This window comes from Zootoca vivipara, chromosome 5, assembly GCF_965207765.1.
Source record: "Zootoca vivipara chromosome 5, rZooViv2.hap1.1, whole genome shotgun sequence".
Classification (NCBI taxonomy): domain Eukaryota; kingdom Metazoa; phylum Chordata; class Lepidosauria; order Squamata; family Lacertidae; genus Zootoca; species Zootoca vivipara.
The window spans coordinates 63,195,170-63,208,481 of record NC_142588.1 but is presented as its reverse complement, the minus strand read 5'-3'; the positions used below and the strand labels follow the sequence as shown (position 1 = coordinate 63,208,481).

General features: G+C 40.9%; 1 protein-coding gene across 2 annotated transcripts in view; it reads left to right on the top strand.

Annotated features, from left to right (window-relative positions):
* Positions 1-13,312, top strand: part of LOC118093423 (glypican-5) — a 385,759-nt gene that overhangs the window by 96,875 nt on the left and 275,572 nt on the right. For both annotated transcript variants that reach the window (XM_035132483.3, XM_035132482.3), the window contains exon 3: positions 10,860-11,554. In XM_035132483.3, coding sequence (XP_034988374.2) covers positions 10,860-11,554 — 695 coding nt within the window. The remainder of the gene's footprint in view (positions 1-10,859; positions 11,555-13,312) is intronic.

The window sequence follows — 13,312 nt, the reverse complement described above, 5'->3', positions numbered from 1 at the left end:
TGAACTGCTAGGTTGGCAGGAGCTGGGACCAAGCAACGGGAGCTCACCCCGTCACAGGGATTCGAACTGCCGACCTTCTGATCAGCAAGCCCTAGGCTCAGTGGTTTAACCACAGTGCCACCTGGGTCCCACAGGCACTGTGCTCAGTTGGGAATATGTCCCACTCAAGGCCCGGGGCCTTAACTTCAAGTAAATACACAGAAGTAAATACACAGAGGACTGGACTTCTTAAGGACTCCATGCTCTTTAGGTACCATGTCCCAAACAGTGCTCATCTTCCATGAGAAAACATTCTTTATGTATTTCATTCTATGTTTTTATGTGATACAGTGGACGCTTGGGCTGTGAACGTGATCCGTGCAGGAGGCACATGCGCAACCAGCAGTGCCGCGTCTGTGCACGCGCAGGTCGCGATTCGGCACTTCTCCGCATGCACAAAGCGCGATTTGGTGCTTCTGCATATGCGCAAACGTCGAAACCCGGAAGTAACCTGTTCCGGTACTTCCGGGTTTGGCCCGGGACACAACTTGAAAAGATGCAACCTGAAGTGTCTGTAACCTAACCCTAGGTTTGACTGTATTTGTTTGGATAGATAAATACCCCACCTTTCAGTTTTAGTAATATAAATTCAGAAGGCAAGGTTACAGAGAAAAGTAAAGTAGAATACAAAAAGAAAAAGCTCTAGAATGCAATAGCAGAATTATAAAACAAGCCAAACAATATGAAACAAGATAAAGCAGCAATAAAACCCAACAACATAAAAAAAACCTTTGATGTGGCTATAAAACGCCATCCTTGTTCTTTTAGTTTAAAAGTCCGGGGGAAAATAATTGCTTTAATCCACCACCTTTCTAAAGTAGCAAACCTCTCTGGGGAAGAAGGTGTTACCTGTGTGGGGCAGCACCACAGAAGAGGCTCTCTCCACACTTGCTACCCACATTACTTTTCAAATAGGAATAGGGGAGAGATTTCTTCAGGTCAGTTTTTCATGCTAACCGAAATATAGCTATCTTTCCAAACTTGCAGCGCTCCAAATTTTGTGATGTGGTTCTGCAAATAAGTATGTGTAAAGAGAGAGAGAGAGAGAGAACATGTATTAGGAGGAATTGTGCCTGACACCATGGATGTTAGTGAAAACAATGTGCATTATGCCTAGCTTGGAGGCTAGCATGCCCTCAACTCTCCCAAGGTGATGATGGTGGGCCGCAGTATCGGTCCATACTGTAGTGGGCCCAAGCTTGGCTTCCAGCAATGGTTGTCCATTGCACCGTTCCTGCCCTAAGCCATGCTGAACTGTGAATTCTGTAACCCATAAAGGTGAGGTCATTTAAACCCATTTCCAGTGTTCGAGGGATTCTTGCGTCCCTTACTTCTTGCTCTATCCTGTGAGCACAACCAGCGCATGGACAACTATAGCCAGAGTGTCTCTCTCGGAAGAAACAGAAGGACACCAACCAACTGTATTTCTCTCATTTAAAAAAACAAAACAAAAACAAGGCAAGTACAGTTGTAACTCCATAGCATATTTCATTCAATAGTGTGTGAAGTACCATGAAGTATCATACTCCCACTAAATCAAAATGTCAACAGTGCCAAGTGTTTCTTTAATGGTCCTACTTTGCCAAGCTCTCTATTTTTTTTCCTGGTGAACCACTCTGGTAGACCAAGAGTTTGGAAAGACACCTAGTTCTGAGCATATTCATTCAAGCCATTCTGCCCAGTTCTTTAAAACAACCTTTTTCTGCCAGCTAGTTCCATGCAACTGCACCATACAGTAGGGTCTGCTAATGTTAAAGAGTATTATAAAAAATAAGCTATAATAATAATAATAATAAGAGAGGATTGTGAAAATAAAATCCTGTTTTGTTTTAAATCTGTTGCTGTCAGCAGTCACCAAGCTGGAAAGAATGTAGTCTTGAGGTTTTATGGGAAATGAAAATGTTTAACAAATATATCGATGTGCTTGCTTATTTCTTTTCTTTTTATGTTTTCTTTTTGGTAATTAATATAGTCTTTGGGCATTGCATCTTCTTTCAAAGTCACTGTGTAATCTGAGATTTAAAATATCACCGTTTTCTTTTTTTGCCCTCATACTGCTTTTACATTTGGGACATATTTGTTCTTTCTATAGCTAAATTAAAAGATTGAAGAATAACATGCCAATTTTCATATTACCAGCATGAGAAGTATATAAACATGCACATATTTAAACTCATGCACAGTGTGTGTCCACACACACATATGTTCACATTTTCCTCCTCCATAAGAGCCTAGAGATGCATATTTACATGCTCACATTCTCTCTAAGAAAAAGGCCACTGAAGAAACAAAGAGCATGTGTTTGTTTTCACAGTCTCTAACATTGTTAGTGCTGCTAACCAGAGTGTATATTACTGGTCCGGCCAGGAAGACAGTATCGTATCAGATACCAGTTTCAGGGTCTGATAGGACACTAAACTACAGGTGCTGAGTTGTGCCTGACATTGAGTATTCTGTCTCTTCACCTGCCCTCCCACAATTCAGGGCACCTGTATTTCTGAAATTCAAAGGTAGCAACCTAATTAAAACCACCACTTCCCACTTCAGAGAACATTCCTTAAATAAAAAGTGTTTTTCTTTTCTTTTCTTTTTTAGCATACTGTACTTTAAGTTGCAATCTTGTGCCCACTTTCCTGGGTAGACAGGTGTAGGTTTCTTTATCACTGTTAAAGGTCAAGGTACCCCTGACCGTTAGGTCCAGTCGCGGACGCCTCTGGGGTTGCGGCACTTATCTCTCTCTATAGGCTGAGGGAGCCAGCATTTGTCCGCAGACAGTTTTTCCGGGTCATGTGGCCAGCATGACTAAGCTGCTTCTGGCGAACCAGAGCAGCACACAGAAACTGTTACCCCCTCCTTTTTAAGCCTGAGATTACGTGGTAGGGTGATGACTTTTCCATTTTTTTTCTCAAAAATTATTTCCTGTAGCACAAATGGATGAACCTTTGCCTAGTAATGATAAAATGAGGTATATTCCATTGAAATATTAAACAAGGTTACGCACAAACCGTTTTTAATTTTTCTGTATGCCATTTTACCATTTCATAAAATTGTATTAACAATTCTATATATATTTCATATCAAATTTGGACACACCACCACATTCCACAATGGGGAGTGTTCTTAGCAACACATAGGGTATACAAATGTCACACCTGCACAAGGTAAAAGCCCCTTTTTGGGACCTCAAAACTCAGCCAGCAGACCCTGCCGGACATGCTGGCTGTATGTCAGGAGAGGTAGCAAAACATCGTCCTCTAGCGGCGTCTATACTGTTACTGCAGCTAAAAAAAGGTTCCTTGTGTGTTTGATGACCCTATATAATGTTGTATATATGTGACTCTAAAGCTTGGGTTCCATTTTATATCTGCTTACAGTGACTTCAAAAATGGTCAAAAAACTGATAAATAAATTTTTTTAAATCATTTTGTGCGTGAGGTTTTTTTAATCAAATCTCTTTGAAAGTAAGATTTTATCTAATCTTTAATGAAAGCTCATCAAATTATGATACAGGGAAATGAGGTTGTACAAAAGTCATCACCCTAGTGGACAGCTAATGTGATTTTAATCCCCTCAAACTGTGGGTCTCTTTTTCTATGTGGCTCCACATATCACTGGAGTTCCCTCTCCTTCAGCAGATATTGAGTTCCCTGGCTACTTTGATTACCCATGTTACGTGCCATCGTATTCTTGGAAAATACTTTTCACTCAGCATGCTTGTGAAAACCCATCCCACATCTAAAAAGCTACATCTTCCTACAGACTTTGTATGATGAAGCTCCTTTTTTCACGCAGACCAGGGGTGGGGAATCTGTGACCCTCCAGGTGTTGTTGGTCTTCAACTTCTGTCAGACTTAGCCATCAAGGGCCACGGTCAAGGATGCTGAGAGTTATGTTCTAGCAGCATCTAGGATGTGACATGCTCCCAACTCCTGATGCAAACAGAGCCAAGATCTACTTTCTCCACTGAAGCATGGTTTTTGTTTTTCTTTGCATACATCATATGGAAGTCATATGTAGACTTTATGATAACACTTTCTTCCTGACCCAGGGGCCCTTTCTCTTATCTTCCACTACACTTTCCCAGGGCTGTGGATATTAGAAAGTTGGGTTTCCGAAATACTGAGCATCTGGTTCTGATTTGCACAGGTGTAAAGCGAGTGGAGTTAGGTATCGGAAAACCTAAAATCAAAACACCCACCCACACCCAATTTTATCCCCTTTTAGGGCAAAATAAATCTCACTTCAATCCATTTACATCCTAAGTGAGGCAAGGACTCTGACACAGAGACTCCCCCTTCCCATTCCATCATAATGACTCCATCCCTTGAAAATGTGATACTTTGTGCTAAAGTATTCCGAATAATCTGAATAAGCATGCTGTGTGGGAGATAAGTATGTAATTTGGGGGTAATCCTTTCTGCGTCATGCATTAGGCATTGTTTCAGTTTTATTGTCTGCTAATGTTGGAAGTCAGCTGAGTTCCCCAAGGTACAAACTCATTATCTGCTCAGCATGGAGGTTCCCTCTACCTCCAATGGGTAGTCAAAGAGAGTGTGGAATCTTGTAATGACTTGGCTCATCTCCAGAAGCTGATTTTAAAAGACCAGCAGTTGAGACATGAAGTTTCCAGAGGTGAGCTGTGTTTGATCAGCTGTGTTTGGGCATCACAGACGCAACATCAGCTGCGATGTCAAGCATGCTGTGAGCACATGATTAAATGTTTAAACAGCATTCTCTCCTTGGAGGATGACTTTGACCTGTTTTCATGAAATATTCAGCAGTGTGAATGTATATTTTAAAAATTCAAAGGCTTGGCTCAGGCTTTAAAGCCGCTTATATTTATATTGCATTCCAAAAGGAAAAAGGTGTGCACCTCTGCTAATTTCTCCTATTATTATTATTATTATTATTATTATTATTATTATTATTATTAACATTTTATTTGCCCAAGGCAACCTGAAGCAACTTACAATCAACCAAACAAAAAACCCATTAGATAAATTAAAAACAAGCAGGGTGGGGGAATACATTAAAAACATCCCACTCACTTCTAAAAGGCCACAGATGGTTTTGCCTGGTGCCTACAAAGGCGAGCTTCCCTGGGGAGAGCATTCTATAAACAGGGAGCCACTGCAGAAAAGGCCTGTTCTCATGTTGCCACCCTCTAGACCTTTCATGGAGGGGGCATATGAAAAAGGGCCTCAGATTCAGGGTCCAGTTTGGCTCATATGGATAGAGGTGATCATCGAGGTACTGTGGCCCTGAGCTGTTTTAAGTTAAAGAGAGAGTCAAATGATTCAAATGAAAACCAATTAGACTCTCAAGTCTCCCAAATTTAGTTGTATTTTCTTGTGGGTGCATCTCTGATGTGTTGCAAAACATTTTCTTTGTATTAGGATGGAAAACATTAGCATTTACTCCAGTGGAAACAGTTGCAAGATAATATCTATAAAATAGCATAGTCTGATCATAAGATAGATCAAATTTGCTGGGTTTGGTGGTCAGTGCCTGGAGGGAAGATCACCTGGCCGCATTGTGTATGTGTACTGTACAGTTTGAGCAAGATTAATTTGGGAGTGTACTCAAAGGAACTCAAGTGACAAGTTAAATACTAAAGAACTGGAGGCAAAGCACAACAGACCATGTAGGCATTGGGCGTCCCATATGCATGACATTATTATCTCCTGCCTAATATTTTTTCATTAGCAGTCAAGTAGCTGTTGGGCTAAGTTCACGGTGCTGGTTTGGGTGCATAAACCCCTGTACAGCTTGAAACTGTGATACCTAAAAGAACGTCTCACCCCTTATATATATACGCAGTCGATCATTACACTCTGCAATTGGGGGCCTCCTGCAGATACCATCTTATCAGGAAGTCATTTCCACACAATGTAGGAATTGAGCGTTTTATGTTAATGTGTTCCCTACCCTTTGGAATTCCCTCCCCCTGAATATCAGACACATGCAATCTCTGTTGTCTTTTCGGGACCTACTGAAGACCTTCCTCTTACAACAAGCCTTTTAAGTTGAGCTCTTTCCCAGACCGCATTTGCACTGCAGTTGTTTTTAGATTTATTTATTTTTATTGTTTTCCAGCCTGGGCTGGAGGACACCATATAAATTTAAAAAATAATAAATTAATTAATTTGTTTTCTCTCTCCCCCCCCCCCAAGACTCTTCTAAAAATTCCTCTTGGTTATTCATTAGAGACTTTTAGTTTTTATTTCTTTGTTTCTTGATTTTCTTTTCATAGCTCAAAGTTGGCAATTCACATTTTCTTCCCTTCTGCTCCACCTTCCTTTCATCTTACCTAAGCTATATGTCTGTGGGCAGGGTTTGCCTTTGGTTTTCTTTTGTTTTTGAAGAACACCAAGTGGATTTCATGTTGTTATAGCTACTTGGCTGCAATCCACCTTTTTTTGTGGCGAGGCAAGTCATTTGCTGTAAAGATAAGATTCCTTTCATGGAAAAGTGTATTTCTAGAAGAACTTTGATTTCCAGTGTGTAGTTTATACAAACCTTAGCCAATAGCAGTAGGAAATATGCACACACATGCACAATAAAATTATATAGCTTATTCTGACTGTTCAAAATAAATATCAGTAATCCTTATAAAATCATTTACATTATCTCAGCATTACATTACATCCTCCTTATTATCTCAATAGTATAGATGGGGGATTGAGACCAAAAGATCTCAATCATTGTTTAGTCATTTGGTGACAGAAGCGAGATTTTAAGCCAAGACTTCTTGTTTCATCACATCATATAATGTTCTGTTTAAGGCTGAAGAAGAAATTTGATTCAGTTCACATTTGAAGGCGAATTTACTGAACCTGCACTTTTCATACCAATTCACAAACCAAAGCATAACCATTCACACTTCGCTGAAGTTCAGAGTACAGTTCTCCAGCTAAAGAAGACAAACCACAAGCTGATGTTGAGAAATGAATTTAAGACTGGAAAAACGAGAAACTGAGAGAAACCAAAATCACCATGTTCACTCATCCCTCGCTATGACTAAGGTGCTACACTGAGAGAAGTCGGCACTATCAGTTGTTGGAATGTGTACATTTTGAGTCGGCTATGTGGCAAAGTCTGTCTAATAATTTAAAGTCCAGGAGGCACATCTTAGGGCCTCCCAATTAAAAGAAATGCACAGTTTAATCACTTTATACATGTGATTTTGCCGTTCTTCAATGGCTGTAAAGGTTTCTACATTCGTCAACAAAAGCTGACACCCTCTGTTTCTAACAAGGTTGATTGTTGGTTTGATAAATTGCTTATCAAGGTTTCTGGGAGGTATATTGAAAGTGCATCATTAATAAAACTCCAAAACAAGATGGCAAGTTGCCTCCTTTGTACAAATCAGAGCGGAATTCTTTTGTGTGTGGCAGAAGTTATTCATCTGCACATAGCACCATTATACCTAATTAGAGGGATGGAAATATCATTCCAGTAATTTGATTGTCTGAAACTATTTCTTGGTGCCTTGCAACTATGGAAAAAAAACAAAATGCCTTTAGGACTGCAGATGGTGAATATGTGGCTGTTCTCATTTTTCTTATTACAAACAAATAGCGGGTGCTTTCTGAAGTATGTACACATTCTTAAGAGAAAATCTTGTGTTGCAATTTCGTTTCAGTTCCCTCAATTTATAGTTTAGAAGAATAGAAACTATTTCCTCTGATGGCGCAAAACAATATGTAACATGGCTGAAAATTTCTGCCTGCTGGTATTTTCTTTTCACTTTTGCCTCATAATGTGATCTTTGGATGAAGGGTGGTATACAAATTTAATAAATAAAATAATAATAGTAATAATAATCTTTTTAATAGGAGAAAGAAGTATGTGATGGGAGGTTCCCACAGATAGCAACAAAGATCCTTACTTAGGAAATAAGTAAGAGAATAATCCTTACTTAGGAAATAAATACCTTTAATTGGAGCAACCAATATGTCCCAAATATTAATAATGGACCTATGAACGTTGTTTGTATTAATTCTAACTTAATGCAAACAACATTTGCATTAAATTAATTCACTGCCTCATCACTGCTCCATATGAGCTGTGCCCTACTGAACACTTTTTTTCACCTTCTACACAAATATAGTTGTAAGATGGGGAGATTTTACAAGAGAGAATTCATAGAATCAGTACTGTTGAAGAACCCTTTCAATGGTCCTGGCATTCTTTTTTGTTAAGGAGATAACTAGCTAAAAAGCTAGAAAATTGATTTCTGATTTAATGCAGTTCACTCATTTTTAGCTCCATTGAAGTGAGCCTTCCTGTACGCTACTTAGAGAAACCGTAATTATGTGGTACTGTATACAGATTGTCAAAAAAGACAAATAAATCGAAATATTTGAGCAGAGGCATACCTTTCTCTCTCACTGCAGAAACATGGTGACTTTCTGTGACAGTTCACGAATAAAGTCATAAAGTGATTCACCTACATACATGTGTAAACCATCCGTTGCACTGGTACCCTCCCATTTCTTCCACATGTAAGCTGTTCCTGACCAATTCTTTATTTAGGATCATCCTTATTTAAGTTCTGTCGCTTGAAATGATGCCTGGCGTTGACAATCTGAAGGTACAGAATTAGTTGTAACATAGAATTAGTTGTAACATAGAATGTGATGCTTTCTTCGTATCTGTCAACAAACAAACAAACAAACAAACCCATGTCTCAATTAAGTATATTTGAAAATGACAGCTGGAAGATGAATGTGATGGGTATATATGGTGGAGTGCTCAGACTTTGGTGAATTTTATTTTATTGACATATTTGCCTTAAATGATTAGCTAGCTTTCCCGCCCTGTCAAATAAAACGTTTTTGGACTTCGCTTAGACTGGGGGGGGGAAATTAAATAGAGATGTCTTGGCAAATACCAACTGTTTTATTGGAGCAGAGCGGTGTTGTTAACGATATTACAGTTATCACAGTGTCAGTCTTTCCATTATAAACCCCATTTTCAGAATTTTACAGCTTGGTTGTAAAAGCCTGTCTGAAGTTGAAAATGGGCGAGCCAAGGCTCTGTGTGGGAATGGAGTTTTTTGAATCTGTGTTTTTCTGGAGGTTCTTGGCTTTTTGGGTTGTTGTTTTTTTGTAGGGCTCTTTGGATTTTGGTACCATTCAGCGTTGTAAATTACTATAGTCTCATAAGGGTCATGAATGTAGCAATGGTTAGTGCTGCTTTGAAGTTTTGTAACAATATTATGTCTGCTTCAACTGGCAGACTCGGCATGCTGTGACGTTCTTTATTCGTGGTCATTCTCATCAATGGTATAGCATGCCACACTGCCGACTGAACACTTGGTACCTGTAACTTTAGATCCCATAATTCCAGTAGGCAACGAAGCGGCCATGTTTCTGCTCATCCATTCCCTCTGCCCTTGCGCCACTTCTCCCTTCTCTTTAACTTCTGTTATGTGTAGAGGGGCTTTAATTGTAAGTGCATGTTGCATGTTGCAAGTTGACATCATTGGAATCACTTAGATATCTATTGTTTTCTGTTTTAGAGATGTTTGCATGGGCAGCACAGCAGTAGAGTTGCCAAGTGTCAGCCTTGTGCTCATGCCTGTGTTTTGAAAAAAAATAATGCCCAAAGTGATGGAGAAAACAGCCATTTTCCCACTTGATCAATTAACTGCTCCAGATAGACATGTGACTGAGGACTTATTTCAGAAATTACTTTTGGGTCTATATACAGTGGTGCCTTGACTTATGAATTTAATCCGTTCCGAAGGTACCTTCGTAGGTCGAAAAATGCCATTGGAAACGTGATTTCCCATAGGAATGCATTGGAAACGGAAAAATTCGTAAGTCGAAGCAACCCTATCTAAAAATTTGTAAGTCGAAAATATCCCTATCTAAAACTGCCATGGTTTTTTTCCGGATGTCGAGACATTCGTAAGCGTGCGGCCATTACCCCCATTTGTAAGTCAAAAAATTCAGTTGTCGAGTAGTTCATAAGTCGAGGTACCACTGTAGATCTTTTCCCCCAGGCAATGTGAAGCTCCAATGTGTGACATTTTATTCTTGGAATAGCCTGCCACTGATGGTTCTGAAAATGTCTAGGGAAAGAACACGATCAGGAACATAGGAAGCTGCCTTACTGATGAGTTTGGAGCTCATACACTGGGCTATCTTTCATACAACCACGTGAAAGAAGACATGGTGTTGGGGAAGGACTAAAAGCACTCCCCTGATCCACGTGCTTATCCCTTGCACACGAATAACACATGGGTAGGGTGCATCAAGCAACCATTGAACCATCTTGAAAAACCAGTTGAAATCATTAGGAACTCTGCCTTTGAGTGCAATAATGTGAAACTACCTGAGTAATAATATAGGTAAAGGGACCCCTGACCATTAGGTCCAGTCGTGACTGACTCTGGGGTTGTGCGCTCATCTCGCATTATTGGCCGAGGGAGCCGGCGTACAGCTTCCAGGTCATGTGGCCAGCATGACAAAGCTGCTTCTGGCAAACCAGAGCAGCATATGGAAACACCGTTTACCTTCCTGCTGTAGCGGTTCCTATTTATCTAGTTGCATTTTGATGTGCTTTAGAACTGCTAGGTTGGCAGGAGCTGGGACCAAGCAACGCGAGCTCACCCTGTCACAGGGATTCGAACCGCCAACCTTCTGATCAGCAAGCCCTAGGCTCAGTGGTTTAACCCACAGCGCCACCTGAGTAATAATATACTAAGTGCATCATTTTATAATCCAGGTTGTTGATCTGGGATAAGGAAGAGCCAATTTTTATCTTCACTTTTAAAATGTTTCTTTATCTTTTTATTTCTCTTCCTGCAGCGGCCTTTGAGTCCTTGCTTCGTTTTGCTGAGAACCATACGACTTCTCTGTTTGAGACTGTCTACAGATCCATGTCAAAGGAAGCAGCAGAGCCTGTCAAAGAGCTCTTTACAGACATCTCTCTCTACCTCTTGGGCGCTCAGACCACAGTGGAAAGTGTCCTTTTCCGGTTCTTTGACAGCCTCTTCCCTTTGGTTTACAGCCGCCTAATCAACCCAGGCATGGCGAGTCTGTCAGAGGAGTACACAGAGTGCCTGCGGCTCACACGGCAAGATATAAATCCATTTGGACTCTGTTCTAAAGAAGCCGTTACAAAGTTGGAAAAGTCTCTTTGGGCAAGCAGGACATTCAATCAGGCCCTGGGTATAGGCATTGAAGTGCTGAATGCTACTGAACATGCCACGTTGACAAAGGAATGCAGCAGAGCCCTAGTGAAGATGCAGTATTGCCCACATTGCCAAGGTCTGACTCTGATCAGGCCCTGTGAAGGGTATTGTCTCAACGTCATGAGGGGCTGTTTTGCCAGCATATCTGAACTGGACTCTCAGTGGAGGGAATATATCTATACCCTGGAGTATCTCACTAACGAAATGGCTGGATCGTATGATCTAGAAGCGGCACTTTTGGGCATCCGGAATTCAATCAATGACGCCATCTTGCATGCCCAGCTGAATGGACCTCACCTGTCTGCAACTGTAAGTATTGTGCTCTGATTTGTCTTCAACTTCCTGCTGCTGCTCTTAATCTTTGGTGTGTACAGTATGTTGTCTCTAACTATTGTTTACTGCTACTTAGGCAAATATCAGCTGCTGGTGGGGCCTTCTTCCTTTTTCCTTTCTCACATGCTTTTCAATATTAGGCAATTGGAAGAAAGCTCACATGGAGGAATCTTTTAAAAGGAAATATAATAATCATAACTACCGTGGTACCTCTGGTTAAGAGCTTAATTCGTTCCGGAGGTCTGTTCTTAACCTGAAATCATTCTTAACCTGAGGTACCACTTTAGCTAATGGGGCCTCCCGCTGCCGCCGCCGCACCGCCGTCGTGTGATTTCTGTTCTCATCCTGAAGCAAAGTTCTTAACCTGAGGTACTATTTCTGGGTTAGCGGAGTTTGTAACCTGAAGCGTTTGTAACCCAAGGTACCACTGTCTTATTTATAGCCCACCCATCTGGCTGAGTTTCCCCAACCACTCTGGGCGGCTCCCAATGGAATATTAAAAACAAGATAAAACATCAAACATTAAAAACCTTCCTAAACAGGGCTACCTTCTAAGCTCTTCTAAAAGTCCAATAGTTGTTTATTTCCTTGACATCTGATGGGAGGGGCGTTCCGCAGGGCAGGCGCCACCACCGGAAGGCCCTCTGCCTGTTTCCCTGTAACCTCACTTCTTGCAGTGAGGGAACTGCCAGAAGGCCCTCGGCACTGGATCTCAGCGTCTGGGCAGAACGATGGGGGTGGAGACGCTTCTTCAGGTATACTGGGCCGAGGCTGTTTAGGGCTTTAAAGGTCAACACCAATTCTTTGAATTGTGCTCGGAAACAAACTGGGAGCCAATGTAGGTCTTTCAGGACCAGTGTTATATGGTCTCGGCAGCTGCTCCCAGTCACCAGTCTAGCTGGATTAGTTGCAGTTTCCAGGTCCCCTTCAAAGGTAGCCCCAAGTAGAGCGCATTGCAGTAGTCCAAGCGGGAGATAACTAGAGCGTGCACCATTCTGGCAAGACAGTTTGCAGGCAGGCAGGATCTCAGCCTGCGTACCAGATGGAGGTGATAGACAGCTGCCCTGGACACATAATTGACCTGCGCCTCCATGGACAGCTGTGAGTCCAAAATGACTCCCAGGCTGCGCACCTGGTCCTTCAGGGGCACAGTTACCCCATTCAGGACCAGGGAGTCCTCCATACCCACATGCCTCCTGTCCCCCCAAAACAGTACTTCTGTCTTGCCAGGATTCAACCTCAATGAAGAGACTTCTTGAGTAGCATGTGTAAATCAGAATGTTAGTAGTCATTATGGTTCCACAGAAGAAAAAAACTGGAGTTAAGTGAGATAATCAAGTAAGGCCTACATTTGATCGATGGATCATATATATTTTTAATACTGATTTTCATTTACAAAAGAAATACCACACCCACACCATACACACACATACACAAATATAAAAAGATATGTACAGTATTAAAATTTACACAAATATAAAAAGATATTTACAGTATTACACAAACATATATAGCATAATAACAAACAAAAAAATTAGCCTCCTATAATAACATCCTAATGACCACATGAACAATAGTTTAAGAATAAGCCAACCATAAACAATAAAGTGAATAGAAAAATATCAAGTGACCAAGAGCAGAAGGATATTAATCAATGAGCTGCATGTTAAGTGCATGACTATGTAATTGTTGAGACTCTCTCTTGCTTCTAGTGTTTCACTGTAATGGAGAATG